At 32.6% G+C, this 20,813-nt stretch overlaps 2 protein-coding genes across 5 annotated transcripts; both read right to left on the bottom strand.

Moving 5' to 3' along the window:
• Positions 1 to 3,462: 3,462 nt before the first annotated feature.
• Positions 3,463 to 17,152, bottom strand: LOC141685115 (mitochondrial outer membrane protein porin of 34 kDa-like). Its single transcript, XM_074490239.1, has 7 exons — positions 16,889 to 17,152; positions 14,770 to 15,014; positions 9,493 to 9,577; positions 5,746 to 5,856; positions 4,812 to 4,904; positions 4,449 to 4,657; positions 3,463 to 4,085 (listed from the first exon to the last, which is right to left on the bottom strand). Exons 1-7 carry the CDS (start codon positions 17,150 to 17,152, stop codon positions 3,734 to 3,736), a joined length of 1,359 nt encoding a protein of 452 aa, XP_074346340.1. The 3' UTR covers positions 3,463 to 3,733.
• LOC141683524 (outer plastidial membrane protein porin-like) lies at positions 16,726 to 20,786 on the bottom strand. Of its 4 annotated transcripts, XR_012560343.1 has the most exons (9): positions 20,656 to 20,786; positions 20,311 to 20,565; positions 19,249 to 20,218; positions 19,016 to 19,166; positions 18,859 to 18,923; positions 18,659 to 18,769; positions 18,011 to 18,103; positions 17,573 to 17,716; positions 16,726 to 17,219 (listed from the first exon to the last, which is right to left on the bottom strand). XR_012560343.1 is itself a non-coding variant. In XM_074488262.1 (8 exons), exons 4-8 carry the CDS (start codon positions 19,062 to 19,064, stop codon positions 17,688 to 17,690), a joined length of 324 nt encoding a protein of 107 aa, XP_074344363.1. In that variant the 5' UTR covers positions 19,065 to 19,166; positions 19,249 to 20,218; positions 20,311 to 20,565; positions 20,656 to 20,786; the 3' UTR covers positions 17,579 to 17,687. The 4 variants fall into 4 exon arrangements, 3 of the variants coding, with proteins under 3 accessions (XP_074344363.1, XP_074344361.1, XP_074344362.1); XM_074488262.1 differs by lacking the exon at positions 16,726 to 17,219 and having other exon boundaries at positions 17,579 to 17,693; XM_074488260.1 differs by lacking the exon at positions 16,726 to 17,219 and having other exon boundaries at positions 17,579 to 17,791.
• Positions 20,787 to 20,813: the final 27 nt, after the last annotated feature.

Raw genomic sequence — 20,813 nt, forward strand, 5'->3', positions numbered from 1 at the left:
TTTTGGAGGCGGTGGTGGCGGAGGTGGTGGTGGCGGTGGTGGTGGAGGCGGTGGCGGTTGCGGGGGGAACGGAGGAGGCCCTGGTGGTGGCGCTGGTGGTTGCGGTGGAAGTCCCGGACAGCCTGGTTGGGGTGGTCGTGGAGGCAACGGAGGAGGCGCAGGTGGATATCCTGGTGGATGGCCTGGTTGGGGCGATAATGGATGGGGGACTGGAGGAGGCGCTGGTGGTGCAGGTGGATACCCTGGAGGAACACCGGGACAATCTGGTAGAGGAGGTCGCGGTGGCAATGGAGGGGGGTCGAGTGGAGGTTCCGGGGGTGCCGGTGGATATCCTGGAGGAACACCGGGACAATCTGGCAGAGGAGGTCGCGGTGGCAATGGAGGGGGGTCGACTGGAGGTTCCGGGGGTGCAGGTGGATATCCTCGAGGAACACCTGGATCACCAAGTAATAATAATAGTTGCACTGACTCTGGCGGTTGCAAAGCTAATGGCAAGAGGCCCGGAAAAGGTAATGGGGGAAGGAGTTCGGGAAGTGGAGCTCAAGCACCAAGTGTTGTCGATGGTGCGGGAGGTAATGATGGCCAAGGTGGGAGTGGATCTAATTCAATGCCAAATCCTAGTGATCCAAGGTGTGGAAATCTTCAAATGGTTCGGATTCCTGATGGATATCTGATAAGTTATGATTGTGGTAACTGCAATTACCAGTATACTATTGATTACAGTGGCATGACGACCGGTTACGGTAGCGTTACTTGTTCTTAGTTATTACAGTATACTATGTTAGCTTGATTTAGGTTAGTTTTTGTTGCAGTAGTTCTAGTAGAAAAAAGTAGAGGAGTAGTGCTAATTTTATCGGGTTCAGTAGTTCAGTTGAGTATTTTTAAGCGGAGTATGCCTTTGATACTTTTGACGATCAAAGAATGAATATGTGGTGTTTGTTTGTTTCATTCTTTTTATCTAGAAGCTCCTTATCTTCTCTGTTATACTTGCAATTCTAAGATTTATGGTAGCAAAATAATGAGATTTAAATTGGATGTGTTTTTGTTTTCATTCCTTTAATTTTGCAACCTCGTCGCCTTCTCTAAAATTAGCTGAATCCTTTGAATTATGCATATTATCTTTAGAAATTCCTGAGGCAAGTGATACGGAATAATTGGTAAAATGAGATTAAGAGTTATATCAAGCTTCAAGTTAAAGGATTTGCAGTAAATACTTTGAGTGCAGAATATGTAGTCCGTGTAGATTTGCTCGCACACACTTTGAGTCCTCACTGGGATCGTATGATTGAAGGAATTTATGTACTCTTAATAATCAACAACCAAGCATTAATGGAGATGACGATGAGTGTTTATTAATGGATATTGTAACAAACACCACATAACATAGGTTATAAATTATAGAGGTTGAATATAAAGGAATTGCATATCTTATCTGCGTTTTGGCACTCATATGCAGTTGTAGATGTTGATCCATGAATTTTGCTTTTTGATTCAATCACATTTCCCTGGCTGCTTTCTTCTTATAATGTCTGCAGCAGTAATTATGACTACATGTATGTTTCCTCCACATTTGATTAGAATTTCTTTATAAAATCTGGGGACAACGTATATGGTTCCTTCGGGGATATATTATGCTACAATTTTGGATTCTGGAAATATTCAAAGGTTAATCTAATAAATTTTTAATACTAGAAATGTTACATAAGTGCTTTGTAATAGTTGTTGTTAATCTGGTGATATAACTGAATTAGGAGGAGGAATGGAACATTTTCCATTAACACTCCGTGACCATCTTAAAACACGTTTACGTTTTAATTTTAATTAGTTACTGATATCTGGTTCGCGCGTCGTAGAAATTGAAATTTGTTATTGTCGTTAGCTGTGTTCAACGTAGATTACGTGAATTATGACTTTGGGGTCTTTATCTAATTCTCCATTGTCGTAGCTGTTCTTCATCTTCGATGCAGATGTTTATATTAAACATACTATGAAGGTTCTCCAACAACCACAACCATTCATCACTCAACATTCCTCGGCGACCTACAAATGAAACTATCTGGCTCCCTCTTCTAAAAATACAACTTCAATACAGATTCGAGACTAATGCTGTGTTTGAATGACAGAACAAAGTGCCGTTGATTTTGATCACAGTTAAATCAAATGTACATATTCAAAGAATTGCTGGCTGGTGTACTGATTAAATCGGATTTGCTCGTGCCGAAGTATGTCTCGTACACTTACGCACGAATAAAAGTCTCAAATATCACTTTTTTTAGTCAAATGATCCTTAATGTCACTTTCTGAAAGTTGGCCCTAATGTTGTGTTTCCTAGATTTTTGGGAGAGAAGAGAAGAGACGGGAGGAGAAGAGAAATGGTAGAAAAAAGTAAATCAGTGGTGTGCTCCCGAGTTTGTGTAAAACAGGAGAGAAAGTGACCAAAAAGAATAAGGTAATGTGAGAGGATCTTTGCCAATCTTCTCATTTTTGGGAAGAAAGTTTTGGGGGAAAATTATTTGAAATTTTCTCTTCCGATCATTTCTCTTCTCTTGCCAAAAAACTAGGTGGAAGGAAAGTTTTGAAATTATTCTTTCTCTTCTCTCCATTTTCAAACTCTAGAGTACACCAATTGTCACTCTATAACTTAGTTTCAATTCATGTTTTTGTTAAATATAAAACTCATTCTCATTTAACGTTTTTAACATTTTTTTTTAATTTTTTTAATTTATTACATAACTTCAGTTCATATTTGCGGACCCTAAACAACACTTGATATTACGTTTTTAATAATAAAACATAACTTAAAAATAAGTATTCAATTATTTTTAGTTAATATTTTATATTTTCATATCTTTTTATTGGCTTTCAAAAACTTTAAAATTTTAAAATTCAATCGTGGGCCCTATTTTATTTTATTTTAACATTTTAGGGTTCATCAATCCCCTTTTGGATTTTAGAAATATTAAAAAATAAATTAATAAAAAATACAACGATTTAGGGTTTAGGGCCTAGAGCCTAAACCCAAAGAACCAAACTCTAATTATTTACCGTTTTTAATATTTTAGACTTAAAATAAAGTTTTAAACTTGAAAATATAACATTATCTAGCATTTTGGATAGAAAAAAGAAAAAAAAACAACAAAACCAAAACACAAATCCAAAATGAGTTAATATGAAAAACTAATTTTGAGGTTGCGTTATGCCCCCTAAACATGAATTTAAGTTGCATTTTCAGTTTAAAAAATAACAAAAAATTGAAAACGTAACACGCAACTCCGTTTTTCATTAAAAAGAAAAACATAACACGCAATTTCCAAAAGTTTTGGAGTGACATTTGGGGCCATCTTTCCCAAATGTAATTTTTCCGTGACATTTAGGCCACCACCCCTTACGCACTCATACACAATAAACAAATTTTTGGACGTCAGCTAAAGAAATGGAAATCATGGGAACTGGAAAATTTCAATTTTTTTTTGCGAGAGCATCAAAACTTCCTTGCTATTGTTGATATAAAACTGGTCTATTAACAACTTCAGCATTTCCACTGAATTTTATGCAGAAATAGTAATGACAGTTTTTGCGTCCCAGCAATCTAGTAACCAAGTCTCTAGATATAGCTCAGAAGTCATATTGAACATAAGTTATGTATCACAAAAGAGAAAATACAATACTGGATACAGCAATACATGTTCTCATATTCAGTCATAAATCGGAATAAATACACATAGAAGGCCCTTCAAAACTTGGTATCGAAACCCACTCCAAACTTTGGAGTCCTGTCTGCAGCCTTGGTGTTAAGCCTACTCGATATCGTGACAAATGAATTCTGGGTAACCATGCTTCGGATAACAGCACTTGCCACGCCGCCGTTGTTGTAGCATGCTTTCAGCGTGGTTGCACAACCCAATTCAATTTGAGTGCTAAAGGTGATGGTATTCTGATGGGTTGATAAATTATGACTTGCTTCAGCACCAACTGCAACTATAGACAGCGAAGCCAATGCACGTTGAATGACATTTATGTTCTTCCGGAGCTTGCCGTATAATTTATGGCAGTAGGATGCATTCAAAGTGCTCCCTTTATTGTCACTGTATAAACATTACAAGGTTTCATCAGTAGATCATAAACTAGGATCCTGACAACAGATTACATAAAAAAAAAACTTGAAAATTTGAAATAGTACCTTACAATTTAACAGAGTTTGTAGTTTTTCTAATGAAAAATACCATTATTAAGATATATAATTACAACATTAAGGCCTAGGTTACAATCAGAATGAATATCAGTAGATATTCACTAGAAAAAGCATAATATAAGTATTTATTGGATTGTAAGAAGATATATCTTGTGCCTTTTAAAATATTTAGACATACATGCTCCTTATAGTAAACATACATATACATTCCCACCATATACGCAACAGACTATTTTTGTCAAAAATAAATACTTACAAGGTCAACGTACTAGTCAGGTCTGCATAGCGAAGGGTAATGCCGCATTTGCCAGTGGTGAAATTTCCAGTTGTATCAAATGAGACATCTGTTCCCACTGAAATGGTTCGACCTCTTAGCCAGCCAGAGAAGTTGAGAACGGGGTTTCCAGTAAACCCCGTAATGTGTACATTGATCCCAGCATGGTCATGATGGTATTGAAGTCTTATCTGATAGATTCAAAAAAAAACATAACATAATAATATAGAAAGAAAATTAAATGCTTATTATTAACTAGGAGCAGCTAATCTTCCCCCTTACAAATATATGCACAGAGTTTGTGATTCATATTACAATGAAAAAAAAGGTTTATACTAAACTCACCACTTCAGATCTTGGCTTAAGAATGTCAAAGCTAAAAATAGCCTTCAAACCAGGAACAAGATCATGTCCATCAATGCTGAAGGTGGCAAAAATCTGATGTTGCCCGAAAGGGTAAAGCATGGTGATCCATCAAAAGAAAGGAGTTACTCATGCAGAGAAAATATGAATGAGTGTAAACGACAAGAAAATTAAACATATCGTCAGTCAAGAAGGTAGAAGCTAGACATAACTAAATTATATGACTACAATTACTTCCCAGTGCAAATCTTCTTTAACAAATGATGCACAATGGATCAAAACACAATAACTGAAAACAAAAGATGAAAGAAAGGAGAGGAGATCTTTATGTATGAAGTAGTTAATCTAATTACAGACATAAAATATATAATGGGATTGATGATAATTCTTAATGCCTACTTCATTATTAAATTATATTATCACCAAAATAAGTAACTCATAAATTTTATGTAAAACAGCTCAAAATCAAATTCAAAGACTAAAAATTAGAGTAAGGTTCCACTCATACATGAATTACTTTATTATGTAGCACAAAAGTTATACTTATAGTCTAAAAAAAACTTTTACTTTGTTCAACCATGATTTCCACAGTTGCACAAACAATATTTTGCAACAAATGAATGAAAGCACAAAAGTCTATACAAACACCGTGTTTTATAGAAAGGGTCATTGAACAATTGCATGCAAGTAAAAATTAGCCAAATAAAAAAGAAAAACAACAGAAGCCACTGCACCCTTCATATGAAAACCTTAATAAATGCCAAAAAGTAGACACACAGACAATAATAAATTACCAAATAATAGGTAGTACCCTGATCTAATCCACAAAAAAACTAGTCAATCTTACAATAAAGGAATAGACTTAAAACTCGTTAGAATCTAACACCGTTGCACTAAAAACATATACGCAACATACATTAGGATCTCTGTGCAAAATAACTTGAATGTCAGTCGCAAAATTTCCTTCTTTGAATTGTGTACTGTAAATAGACTTGTACACACCATTCCTCGACCAAGATCTAATTGCCTGCAATCAGAGAAGAGCATAGGACTCATACAAAACAAGCTAGCGTAGTTTACTACAAAATCGATGTAAAATAGGCGAACTAATGAACTTACAAATCTTGAAGAAACAAGGGGACTGAACTTGAGTTTGCTATAATTCTTGTTGAAAATATCTAATCGAATCAAATATGCATCACATCAATTCAAAAACCCATCTTAATTACCACATAGATAAATATATATATATATATACATGTTTAAGCCTAATTGATAAATGATAGATCTAAATTACAATTAAACGGCAAGGTTAAATAGATCAATTATTACAAGCGGGTCTCGTCATTACACATGGTATCTATTGAAATTCAAATAGATATCCACAACTCTGTTAACATATATATATTAGAAGACATAAAAACATTACAAACAAACCTTTTGCTTTCTGACAGGTATAAGAGTAAAGACCAGTATCCTTGCCCATAGGTGAAATAGGAGACCAATAAAAAGTGAATGAAAGAAATGCAAATGTTTGTGCTTCAAAAGACAAAGGGTTTTAGACACACGCATTTACATTATAATCTCAGCCACAGCCAATGTCATGCTACATTCAAATATTAATGACAAGTGTACGTACAAGATGATACTCTTAGTTTTCTTAGTCAAATGCTAAGAAATTACTACGATGGACTGGGCCGGGGCAACAATTCAACACAATCCAACTAAAATTGGTTTATCCTAAAATCAAATTGTTGAAAGTTTGATATGTGCTCAATTTAGTAAAAAAATATTGGGTAAGATCATCAGGCTCGTCTAATATGCGGCAAACTTAATATATTACTCCTGTCAATGAACCATGGTAAAATGTGTTCAACTGGTGAGTTGTGAATATCTTTACATATATTTTAGGTTTTTATTAATTTATCGTAATCTGTTAAAAATTTGCCAGTAATATTTTTTTAATACTTTAATATCAACACTTGTCATGAAGAATGTCTGATGTAGGCTTTGCAAAGTTCTCTTTGTATTATACTTACATACTTCTATCTATATACCTTTCTATGGTGACTAATAGAGAATATTGTATTGCGATTCAATTAATAGTCTTCTATTTCTTTTCAAGTAGAAAACATATAAGTAGCTAATCCGGTTGAACAAAAGTCCACCCTATCAGCCTATAAGAGAACAATTATATTTCTAACAGGCTGAAAATAATCAAATTACATTCATCTAACAAAGAGTCGGTCGATAATTTCCTAATTTGAACTAAGATTTCTGCCAAACTTTTTGGCCTTACTCTTCACGGTGCTATTAAAAACATCACTGACATCAATATTCTTCTCTTGTCATGGGTTGCAATCCAAACCTTGGAATATTGGTTATTATGCAGTTAATTCACCCAAGTTGTCGAAACATATGTTTGCTTCTTAAAATTTACCTATATTAACTTACATGATAAGAAAAGCTAGACTAAACATGTGTTATTCTAAACTACTGTACATGGAAACCTACACTTTCAATTAGGAAAAGCAACTCATAGTTATAGTTGTAGATGGACAACTAATAAAGTTAACCCGTATTTACAATTTAGTCATAACGTGCTTGAGAATTGGTACCTACAACTTTGTCTTTGTTAAGATATGTCACACTATGATCAGTATGATCTAATAGGCATTTTCGAAATTTATAGTACATTTTCTTGTTGGATTTATTGTTTTCGACCTTTCATGCTTATTCCGGAGAAAATTCAAAATCTTGTAATCACAAAATTCAAGATGTCAATATAATTAGGATGTCATCCTAATCAAAAATTTGTATGTTGCTGTGTGTGCGTGCGATATCTGCTTCGATATTTAAGATTTAAAATATTTGGTTAAAGGTAAAATTGTCATATTTTTGTTCAATACAAACTCTTATTACACTTGGTGATTTGAGGCAGTGCTATGCAGAATAATCAGAATCAGTATTATGTATATCTAAAAAAAACTTGGTCTCTGCGCTCGTGCTCGGAAACGGACACATCGTCCTCGTCTTCAATTCAAGCTTTACAAAAGTATGTGAAGACAAAAGGGAGATGTAGCTAAAAGTAAGGCACGTCCCTCTAGTAACAGTATTGATTGGATTTAAAATCGATACCTCGGTTCCAATGCTGATTCCAAATACCACGAGGGATTGAGCGAATCCTTAATTTAGGTGTCTGGTGTTAATTGTAATGAACAGAAAAGGTTGCGGTTAAATCTTAGATGTGGCAATGAATGTGAGTTTTTGGCCGGGACATTAAGAATTAAGGAGTAAGATGGTTCTTACGGCACAAGTCCCGTGTGAAGAAAACCATGGGCCAAGGTATTGTCCCTTCTACTTTTACATACTTTTACGTATCATTGTATATCATTTTGTACCTAGAACAAATATCTGTGCACACACAACCCGGGGGTCTTTTGAATTTTGAGGAAACAACCTCTTCATTCTTTGGAATGAGGGTAAGGTTGTGTATGGTATACTCTCCCAGACACTGTCCTAGGCTGGGTACGGTTGATTGATTGATTGAATAATCGAAATCAGAAAATTAGGAAAAAAAGTAAATAGTTTGTATGACTACATATAGCTAGAGATACACACACCTATAACTATGATAATTATATATTTAACCATAGTGCCCTTTGGCGAAGAAAACAAAGAAGACCATCTTGTACGTACATGTATTATTAATATATGAACAATTCTCTCAAGAACATAACATAATAATAGGATGGTTGTGGCATGACAATGGCGTTGGCCAAGATTATCGTCCAAATGTGCGTGTCGAAAACCTTGTCTCACAAACATTCTCATTTCTTTCATTCACTTTTTACTAGTCTCCAATTTCACAAGTACTATGGGCAAAGATACTGCCTTTACTCTTATATCTATCAAAAAGAAAGAGGTTTGTTTATGACGTTTTTATGTCTTCATGTATATATATGTTAACAGTGTTGTTGGATATTTAATTGAATATCAATAGATCTATGCAACTCGGCCGTTTAATTGTAATTGGATATTTAAACGACATTGTTATGTATATATTTTATCTCTGTGATGTGTATTTGATTCAATTAGATATTCTCAACAAGGATTACAGCAAACTCAACTTCAGTCCCCTTGTTTCTTCAAGATTTGTGAGCAGTTTAGCATATTTTGCATAAAATGTAAAAGCCCACTACACTAGCTTGTTTTGTGAGTTTTGTGTTCTTCTCTCATTGAAGGCTATTAGATCATCATCGAGGAATGATGTGTACATATATGTCTACGTACAGTACACAACTGAAAAATGGAAAATTTAAGGCTGCCACTAAAATTGACTTGCGGATAAATCCTAACATTTTACCCAAGGCATATCATATATATTTTCCTCAATATCAAAAGTGAAGATGTCTATATAACTAGGATGCCATCCTAATCCAAAATGTGTATCTTGCCAGAGTGTGTGATATCTGCAACGATTATTAAGATTTAAAAAAATGGTTAAAGATAAAATTGACACTTGGTGATTCGAGGCCGTGCTGTATAAATAATACTACAACAGAATAATCAGAATCATAAAATAAAGAAAGCATTAATCTGTATGTTGGTATATAGCGGGAGATAAATGAATATCGAAAACAGACAATTAGAAGATACGTACCTGAGACCAAAGGGGTTTTTTATCTTTTCCCCCAATGTTGTGTCTCAAGTTGAGGAAAAAGATTGAGTGCACTTTATGAAATGGACTCAATTAGAACAATTCGAATTAAGCGAAAAACAATTGATGATTAATACTCCCATTCTCTCTGTTCTCCGCTCCCACATTCTCGCCGGCGTTGCTTCTTTCTCCGATGTTGTTTCTCAGTACTCCCGTTGCTCCTCGCGATCCAGGTATTCGTATTTATAACTCCGTGTCTGTTAGTACGTACTACGGTACTAGGTTCTCGAGTTTGGGGTTCAGGGTGTGTTTCTTATTAGCAACGGCACTTTTCTGAAAGCAGGTAAAAAATTGTTTCGCCTTAAAATTAAAAACCTATTTTTGCCAAAGTTCTTTGGGCATAAAAGCTGTTTGTTAAAAAAAATAATGTTCAATATATTTTTTGTAAAATTTACTATTTAGCTTTTGCGCCAAAATAAATGTTAATTTCACTATCAAACTTTATCAAAATTATTATTTTTTATAAAATTTTATATCAAAATATATACAAATTAAAAAATATTACCAAATAATTATCTAATTTTTTCAACAACACTTTTTTTACCAACACTTTTTCTAACAGCTAACCATTTTTAATAGCAATCAAAACAAAACCTTAATTGCTGAATTAAGTTTTTGTTTCCATTATCATATAATAATTCGTTATTAATGTAAAATAATAATTATATTTAAATATAATAAAATATTTAACAATTAAAATTTGAAAAAAAAATGACTTTAAATTTGATTTTACTGTGAAATAATTTTGGATAATCGTGATTTTACTGTAATTCTACTGCAGAAACACTTTAAACTATTACATCAAATTTCAATAATTTTTTAAATAAAAAAATTATGCAATTTCATTTTAATTTGATAATTAAAATTTGTAAATATATATGATAAAAAAATAAAATAAATTATGTATTTATATTTTTTAAATAATAATTTTTTATGAATCTCTATGTAAGAGAACCATTCATGAATTGTCATTCTATATATACATTCCAATTTGCACCTATATTCTTACATTTTAAATTTTACTTATGCTATATTTTTAGTACCGTTATACAGTATAACATTTATACAATAATATTCTTAGGATCAATAAAAATTATTTATATATATTATTCTTTAATAAAGGTTAATATGTAAATTACAAATTTAAAAATTGTTTGAAGAATTACAAATTCAAATAAATTTATCAAACATCATGGTGGGGGACATCCTTCTGAGGGGCACGTGATGTATATTTTAATTGGAAAAGAAATCATTGCAGGAATTCGGGCAATAAAGCCCAATATGACTTAAAGGATAATAGTGTAGAAATCGAAATATTTTGAGTCAAGAAATTTCGAAAATGCTCGTAAAAATGAAATTATTTGGATACAACGAGATGGTGATTGTGGTAAAAAATTATTACAGACACTCAATTTAAAGGATGTTATGTTGACACGAAGGAACAAGTACTTATGACAAATAGCTTTAGAAAATTATTTTAAATTGTTTTGAATGTTTATGTAATAAAAAAATATTTATTAAATATATATATATAAATATATTTTATAAATTTTAAACATTTTTATTCTTATATAGAGGAAAATTAAGAAATGATGTACTCTGAAAAAGTATAAAATATTATAATATAAAATTTATTTTTAATTATAACTGGTTAAAATTGGGACTATAATTTTTTATTACATTATGAAATTTATTATTATATAGAATATTATTATAGAGATTATTATATATAATATTATTATAGGGAGGTTCTATTGTATCCATTAAACATTTAAAACTTTAAATATGTTATATTTTCGACGCCCGTAACAATCGGTTATAATTCAAAAGATCAAACCAAACATACCCGATATATCCCGCTTTCGCATGGTTTGGGGAGGGTAAGATGTAGGGGTGTACACAACCCGACCAAACCGATCCGAACCAACCCTATTTCGGCTGATCCAAACCGATTTGTTTCAACCCGATACTTATTTGGATTGTAAAACTGTCAACCCGATTTAATTGGGTTGGATATGGGTTTCGATATTTTAAACCGATCAAATCAAACCCGATTAAAAATATACTTACACGTTAATTTATTAATCCAGGCCTAATAGTTAGGCTCATTTATCTGTAACTTATAACATCGGTCCTTAGTGTTTAAAGAATATGCCACTATTTTCGTTTATCGAGTTTAATATTTAAAGTCTAAGTATTGTATTATCACTATCTTTTGACTGTTTAAGCCATATCTGACATGGATGATTGTAATATTTTATTGAACTATTTTAGACTTTGAGACATTCTACTTTATTCTATAATTATTAATATTATTTTTGAATATTTACTAAACCGATCCAGACCGATCCAAACCGAGGTATTACAAATTGATTTAGATTACAAATTTTAACTATTCAGTTTGGGTTGAAATTTTGAAAACCCGAATTAATTGGGTTGGGTTGCTAAATTTCCCCAACCCACCCAACCCGATCCGTGTACACCCCTATTAACATGTATGCAGCCTTCCCCTCATTTATAAGAATGAAGAACATGTTTCCCGAAATACCCTCGACTTGTGTGCGTATGTGCACAATATATAAAATGTGTAAAAAATTTAACTAAAAGAATAAAATTTGATGACATAATTTAAAAATTAGGTCGAGACAAACCTGAACCTATGACATTATTCACATAGAAACCAAACCAAACCAAATATACCCAGTATATCCCGCTTTCGCAGGGTCCGGGGAGGGTAAGATATACGCAGCCTTCCCCTCATTCATAAAAATGAAGAGGCTGTTTCGCGAAAGACACCCGACTTGTGTGTGTATGTGCACAACGAGATGGTGATTGTGGTAAAAAAATTATTACAGACACTCAATTTAAAGGATATAATGTTGATACGAACAAACAAGTACTTATGACAAATAGCTTTAGAAAATTATTTTAAATTGTTTTGAATGTTTATGTAATAAAAAAATATTTATTAAATATATATAAATATATTTTATAAATTTTAAACATTTTTATTCTTATATAGAGGAAAATTAAGAAATGATGTACTTTGAAAAAGTATAAAATATTATAATATAAAGTTTATTTTTAATTATAAGTGGTTAAAATTGGGACTATAATTTTTTATTACATTATGAAATTTATTATTATATAGAATATTATTATAGAGATTACTATATATAATATTATTATAGGGAGGTTCTATTGTATCCATTAAACATTTAAAACTTTAAATATTTTATATTTTTGACGCCCATAACAATCGGATATAATTCAAAACATCATACCAAATTAAACCAAAGATACCCGGTATATCCCACTTTCGCAGGGTCTGGGGAGGGTAAGATGGTGTACACAACCCGACCAAACCGATCCGAACCAACCCTATTTCGGCTGATCCAAACCGATTTGTTTCAACCCGATACATATTTGGATTGTAAAACTGTCAACCTGATTTAATTGCGTTGGATATGGGTTTCGATATTTTAAACCGATCAAATCCAACCCGATTAAAAATATACTTACACGTTAATATATTAATTCAGGCCTAATAGTTAGGCTCATTTATCTATAACTTATAACATCGGTCCTCAGTGTTTAAAGAATATGTCACTATTTTCGTTTATCGAGTTTAATATTTAAAGAATGTTTAAAGACTAAGTATTGTATTATCACTCTCTTTTGGTTGTTTAAGTCATATCTGAAATGGATGATTGTAATATTTTATGGAACTATTTTAGACTTTGAGACATTCTACTTTATTCTATAATTATTAATATTATTTTTGAATATTTACTAAACCGATCCAAACCGAGGTATTACAAATTGATTTGGATTACAAATTTAAACTATTCAGTTTGGGTTGAAATTTTGAAAACCCGAATTAATTGGGTTGGTTTGCTAAATTCCCCCGGCCTGATCCGTGTACACCCCTATTAACATGTATGCAGCCTTCCCCTCATTTATAAGAATGAAGAAACTGTTTCCCGAAACACCCTCAACTTGTGTGTGTATGTGCACAATATATAAAATGTGTAAACAATTTAACTAAAGGAATAAAATTTGATGACATAATTTAAAAATTAGGTCGAGACAAACCTGAACCTATGACATTATTCACATAGAAACCAAACCAAACCAAATATACCCGGTATGTCCCGATTTCGCAGGGTCTGGGGAGGGTAAGATGTACGCAGCCTTCCCCTCATTCATAAGAATGAAGATGCTGTTTCGCGAAAAAACCCCGACTTGTGTGTGTATGTGCACAATATATAAAAAGTGTAAAAGTTTTAACTAAAAAAATAAAAATAAAATTTGATGACATGGTGATCGAGATAAACCCGAGCCTATGACATTATTTACATAGGAATTACCTAATTCAAAATGCATTTAACATTTCTCAGATACCTAGACATAACATTTCTCGTCAACACGGGCTGAAAATGAGGTTCATAAACAATACTGTTCTTGTTAACACGGGCTGAAAATCACGCTCAATAGTGCGTCGCTATTTCCTTGATCCCTTAAAAGATGATGACCATCGAAAGAAAACAGTCGTCAAACAAATACAGTCATCGTGATCGCGTTTTCATCCAAAACCAAATTATTAGTCTTTTCGCGCTACACCGTGAACGACAACCGCTATTCCAATCAACAACGCCTATGTCACATTCCAAAACCTTATGCAAATTTTTGGTGAAGTCCAATACTTGCAAACGGAAGCACATACCCACGTCGAATATATCATCATCAACCTAGTCCTTGTTTCATATGGTGTGTATTTTGAAGATGTTGTCTATCTCTTTTATCGTAAAAAATGATTATGTAGTTGTTGTCTTCATTATCTAACGCAATGGTTGGTCCATAAAGATATGAGGGTATGGACAATTCATAAAGATATGAACTGAGATAAGAAATAGAACTATTAATCTATTGAAACTAAACGATAAAGGTTGAAGAAATATTGGGTTTTGTTTGGTGTGCATGTAACTGGCATTGGAGATTCAAAAAAGATGTAATTGCCATAGGACTTACCTAATTTCAAATGTCAAACCAAACCAAACATACCCGGTATATCCCGCTTATATCCCGCCTAAGTCAGGGTATACCCGCTTATATCCCGCCTAAGTCAGGGTCTGGGAATGGGAATGGTAAGATGTAGTTATAGCATTCTATGACAACTCCTAACTGAAAAACACCCCTTATCATCAAAAAAACAAAAACCATGAATCATCTATTATCCGTGACGATAATGGGATTTTCTTAATAAGATTTATATCTGTTTCATTGCACACATTCATTAATATCTCTTCATCCCATCGCTTTTGATCTATTTCCATCAAGCCGCTGACTTTACTTCCTTCCAACTCCTTTGGCATGATAGTTGTTATAAACCCATTTTCTGCACACAGGAATATGTATGCAATGTTCTCCTCAAGAGTTTGTTTCTCAAAAGACCATTGGCTTGCCTGTAAAAATACATAAAAAATGAGATAAACAATATAACATATATGCAAAAATCAATATCAATTTGAAACAAACTAAAATATTATCATTTAAATTAAAAAGATTCCAAATAAATTTTAACCCATGTTATTATTCACACGGGGCTGCAGAGTGCACTATTTTATCGAAAATCTAGAGTTGTTCAACAAGTTATATACTATGTAAAATATTATAAAACATATATTTTGCTAATCATGTTCTGCAAATATCAATCATGCAAATCTCAAATATTTTTACAAGTAAAATATTGTAAAATATATTTTTATACAGAATATTATATATTCTACATGTTATGCACGTTGCAGAATATATTATATTTTATAATATTCTACTTATAAAATATACTAGGTTTATAAATATCTTTATAATATTTTTTTTATTTTTTAATTATCTTTTAAAATATACAATGTTTGTTAATATTTACTTTTGATGGTATATATATGTGTGTGTATATATATATAATTTTAGAATATATTTTTTGACATGTTTTTGTGTTTTACTAATTTTGGAATTAACAAAGTCTGTAGTTTTTTATTTTTTTTCTTAATATCATTGTTATACTATACACAACAGTTTTTCCGTTTATTTTAGTGAAATTATTTGTTTTAAACTTATGTACAACTATATTTTTTTAAAATATTAACTTCAATAAAATTTAAACATATACTCTTTTAAAATTTTACATTATATTTATTGATTTGTGTTTAATTTTTAGCATAAACTGAAATTTGTAACTAAAAAATTAAAATCTCCTTAAAAGTTTTTTTGTTAACATGTCTATGTGGTTATTATTATTTTAGCAAGTGTGGTAAAATTTACTTTTACATATTTATAATTATTATTTTCTTCTATTTATATCTTTTTAAATTATAATATATAACATATATATTTTTAATTTAATTACAACTATATTTATGTAAAATATTTATTTCAATAAATTCAAATATGTACTTTTTGTATAATTTTACATTATATTCGAGATTTATTTTATATTTTTTAGGTTGGGAATACAAGTGTTGTGTAGTGAAATTTGTAACTAAAGATTTTAAGCCGCCTTAATAATGTGAATCTGATTATTTCCATCTTAGTATTTTTTTTGGAATTTTTATTTATTTATGTATTATATATTTTTAATTATATTAATATTTTGATAAATTATAATATTTTAACTTAATTAATTGTTTTTTATTGTTAATACTTATGTATTATAAATGTATTAGAAATAGAGTTTATTGTGAAAATTATCCTTTTTCGTTAATCATGAAAACCAAACTACATAATTGTATCATATTAACTGTCTTACACCAATTATATATAAATAAGATATAATATAATGGTATTTACAAGATTTCTATTAAAATTGTGATATTTGTAAAATATGATTCACAAAATAATATATTTTGCAATATTTTAAATATAAACTTCAAGACTCCAATGAAATGGCGAACCATCATTCATCTCTTTTCTAATAATTTGAAGAAAATTAAATACTATATATTTAATTTGTTAAACTTTTTTAAAAATGAAATATTGTTAACATCTTTCTTCATACATTGAATAAAGTGATATTAAGAATAATTTAAATTGGGATCTTTTCTGTAAGACTAGTAAATATAATATATTTTAACGACAAATAAATATTTTAAGCTGAAGTTAGATAAGTTAAAATCAAGATAAAAAGGGAATTAAATTTAATATCGAATAAACAGTGGTCAAAAGTTTTTTTCCATTGGAGGTCATATGAGATTATCATGTTATGTTACTCTCATAATTTAATTAACAACAATGCATTCAAATAAGGTGCATACGCAGCGACTCAAGATCTGGTTGAAAAGACCACTCCTAACTTGGGACTCTTGTCCAATGCCTTGATGTCAACTTCAGCTGATGTAGAAATGAAAGACTTTCGGTTCCACCTGGTCTTCATGACAACACTTGCCATGCAGGTGTTCTTGACCCGTGCTTTCAGCATAGTTAGTCGACCTAAAGCAAACTGGGCACTGATAGTAATGTTGTTCTCTTTGGTTGAGAATTTATGAGTTGCTTCAGCGCCAACTGCTGTTATAGAGAGAGTAGCCAATGCTCGTTGAATGATGTACATTTCCTTTGAGAGTTTGCCACGCACTTTATAGAAGTAAGAGGCATTTAAAGTGTTTCCTTTATCATTACTGTACAAACATGACAAGCTTTCATTAGCAAATCAAGCACAAACATGCTGACAAAGAAGGAAGCAGATACAACTAATGCTACTAGAACTTGAATGATGAGACGGTCCTTGCAATTTCACAGGAGGGATTTTCTGATTTTCCTAATGTGCAGCTCTATGATACAAGAATTATAACCTACATACCTACTTTAAGACCACAATAAAAAAAATATAAAGATTTGTTCCTCGCAAGCAATTATTACTACTAATTGGCAAGCATGAAAGATGTACTTACTGCGCCTAGGTTCTCAATGTTACAACATACATTGCCTAACATAGTACACAACAAACATTATGTCGAAGACAAATACTTACAGGGTGAAGGAAGCAACCCGGGCTGCATTGAAAAAGCTAATCACAGTGTTGGTGAATTTTCCTGTTTTTGTGTCGAATGAAATATGCGTCCCCAGTTCTGCTGTATTATGACCAATCACGCCTGAGAAGTTGAGGATGGGGGTTCTAGTCAAATCCAATAATGTTGATGTTAATCCCAGGATTCCCAGCACAGTCAAATAGGTAATGAAGTCCAATAATCTGTTACATTGGATTAAACAAAAGACAGCCATATCAAGGAATTCATATGCATATCATCAAGTATAAATTCCCTTCTTCCTTGCAAGTTCATGGAAGATATTCTTGTTAAGTCCAAATTCTAGACCCCTTCGGACCAGTGACCGTAAATAATATTTATATCTAATAAAGAAGTGAAGTTTCTTTCCCTATATCACTCTAACTAGACATTACTAAACTCACCATTTGAGATTTTTGCTCAAAAGCGTTGAAATTACCGAGAGCCTTCAATCCGGGAAGAAGATGACGTTGATCAAGAACTATCTTGGTGAAGATCTGAGGGTCAACACGATGACGGCAAAAAGAAAGGGATTATTCATGCAAACAAAAAGGAATTAGGATAATTATACAGAAAGGAAACAAATCACTTTCAGTTTCCGGATTCAAGAAAGTAGCAAGTAGATGTAATTATTTAAATTATATGACCTCTCTTAATTACTTCTAAAATCTTAAAAGTAGCATCTAGAATTCGATTGTAAATAAAATGCCAAAAGTAAAACTTAACTGATCCCTCAGATGTATTCAGTCCCATGAATGGCGTAATAATAATAAATATACAATGAGATTAAGAACAAGCACATCAGAAATTAAATGCACACAACCAAATGACAGGACTAACAAATGCAGGCAAATAGGGTTCGTAGAACTGTAGTTTACATTTGTATCGAAAGAGTCATTAACAACCTAAAAATGCCTGAATAGATCTTCAACGTGGACACAAAATAAATTTTAGTTGGCAAATGGTGTTGTAGCAAAGACCAAATGCAAAAGAACTGAAAGTGGATAAAATGAAAGTGTTGCATCAGAAAACAAATACTTCGCGGAGCTTACATTGGGATGTTTGCCCAGTTTAAAAGTGATATCAGCCGTAGAGTTCCCGTTCTTGAGTTGTGTGCTGGCAGTAGACATGTATACCCCATTTTTGATTGAAGATGTGATAGCCTGCAATCAGAGGAAAAAACAAAATTCAAATATGAAGCACAACAGACAAGCTACCTGATCGATAAAAAATAGGAAACTAATCAACTCACAAGTCCAGGAGGAGCATCGGGCCAGAACTTTACATTGTTGCTGCTGTGATCCTTATGAAGAAGATCTAACAAATCAAATAAACATTATAGACACACAACTCCGTTAGCTTCAAGTACTTGTAACCACGAAAAATTCAAACATATACGTATGACAAACCTCTTGTTTTCTTGCTAATATCGGAGTAAAGACCAGGACCCTTCCTCATGAATTCTTGAAAATTTAGAGGTACAGTCAAATGAAAGGAATGAGAATGGTCTTATTCTGTGGTTTGCACGAAAAGGACTCACACCTTTTGAACCAGGCTCCTCTGTTATAAGCCACCACCGTAGATTACATGGGAATGTTTAGCAAATATATATGTTTTAGAAATTGTGAATTTTTATTGGTACCTTAAAGAGCATTGATCTGGTGTGAAGTACTACCTACTGCAGCAACAACCACTTGATAGGGACTTGGAAAAGGTTAAACAATAATTTAATTTGAGTAAATATATTATGTTTAATAATTGGAAACTTATGTACAAGCTTAAACAAAAAGAAAAGTGATAGCTCTTTTTGGACCAAGGAGAGAACACCGCTCATTAGAATCGGACATCTTGGCTTGACCATGAAACAAAATTAAATTCTGGGGAAAAACCCGGAATGGTAGGGATCTAACGATAATAAGGTTGAAGGAAGAACCGAAGAAGCCGCCTATAAATTATCAAGACGGTATGTGAATCTACTTCCAGAGTTGGTCTTCACATTCTGCAGTCAAATACCTCAGAATCTGCAATTACTAGCTTCATCACGTGAAAGGATTGCTACAAATGTGCAGATCCAATAGTGAAGAATACAAAAGAATAGACATGGTCAATATGCAATCACCAATGCCATCCCTCATCAATTAATAGACAAACATTTGAGAGCCTGTCATATGCTAAAGATATATAAAGCCTCCAAGTATAGCACCTAGTGACAGGAGAGCCCAAAGATAGAAATGAGGGGCAACATAAAAAAAAAGGTTTTATGATGGTCCGAATTTCACATGGCCTGATCTAGGACCCATAAGCTGAGTCCTCAGGTCCCAAGCCAATATGTGAGACCTGGTCAAGCAGCTCTCGCTATTGATCTCTAGCTGCACCCTTGGAGACGACCTCCCACGTCAGCATCAATTCAGCACAAATGGCATAACAGAGCATAATTGTTTACATGATACAATCTGGTTCAGATCTCAACCACTAGATCGCATGATGGGCAGAGCGCATGATTTCTAGATCTCAGATTTCTGCAATAAGATCTTCGTTCTCATATCTCAATCTCAGATTGCCAGCCGGAGACCAATTGAGTAGGAGTCATAAAAAATAATACAGTTGGAATTCTGCACAGAAATGACATGGCGGAAACACATATGACAATTATTTTAAAAAAAAAATTCAAACTATTTGGCTAAAAACAAATTTAAATTCTCACCATTGAGCTCTAGCTACACCCTTGGAGACCTTCTCCCTTGTCAGAATCAAATTCAACACAAATGGCATAACAGAGCATAGTTGTTTACACGATACGATCTGGTATCTCAACCACTAAATCGCAAGACGGGCAGAGCGCACGATTTCTAGATCTCAGATTTCTGCAATGAGATCTTCGTTCTCATATCGCAATCTCAGACTTGCCAGCAGGAGACCAATTTTGAGTAGGTGTCATTAAAAAATTACAGTTGGAATTCTGCACAGAAATGATATGGCAGAAACACATAGGACAATTATTTTTTAAAAAAAATTCAAACTATTTGGATAAAAAAAAAATTAAATTTACCTTCTATGTCACTTCTGTGCCCTCAAATACGGAGACACGCCGCATGCTATTCATGCTAATGGCACCACCCACTGCATTTGATAGGCCAGTGTGTTGGGTAACCCAAGCACCCTGCTCTGTGCTACCTAGATGTATCCTAACACAGTCAAGGATTTGCT

This window comes from Apium graveolens, chromosome 9 (genome assembly GCF_009905375.1).
Source record: "Apium graveolens cultivar Ventura chromosome 9, ASM990537v1, whole genome shotgun sequence".
In the NCBI taxonomy this organism is placed as follows: domain Eukaryota; kingdom Viridiplantae; phylum Streptophyta; class Magnoliopsida; order Apiales; family Apiaceae; genus Apium; species Apium graveolens.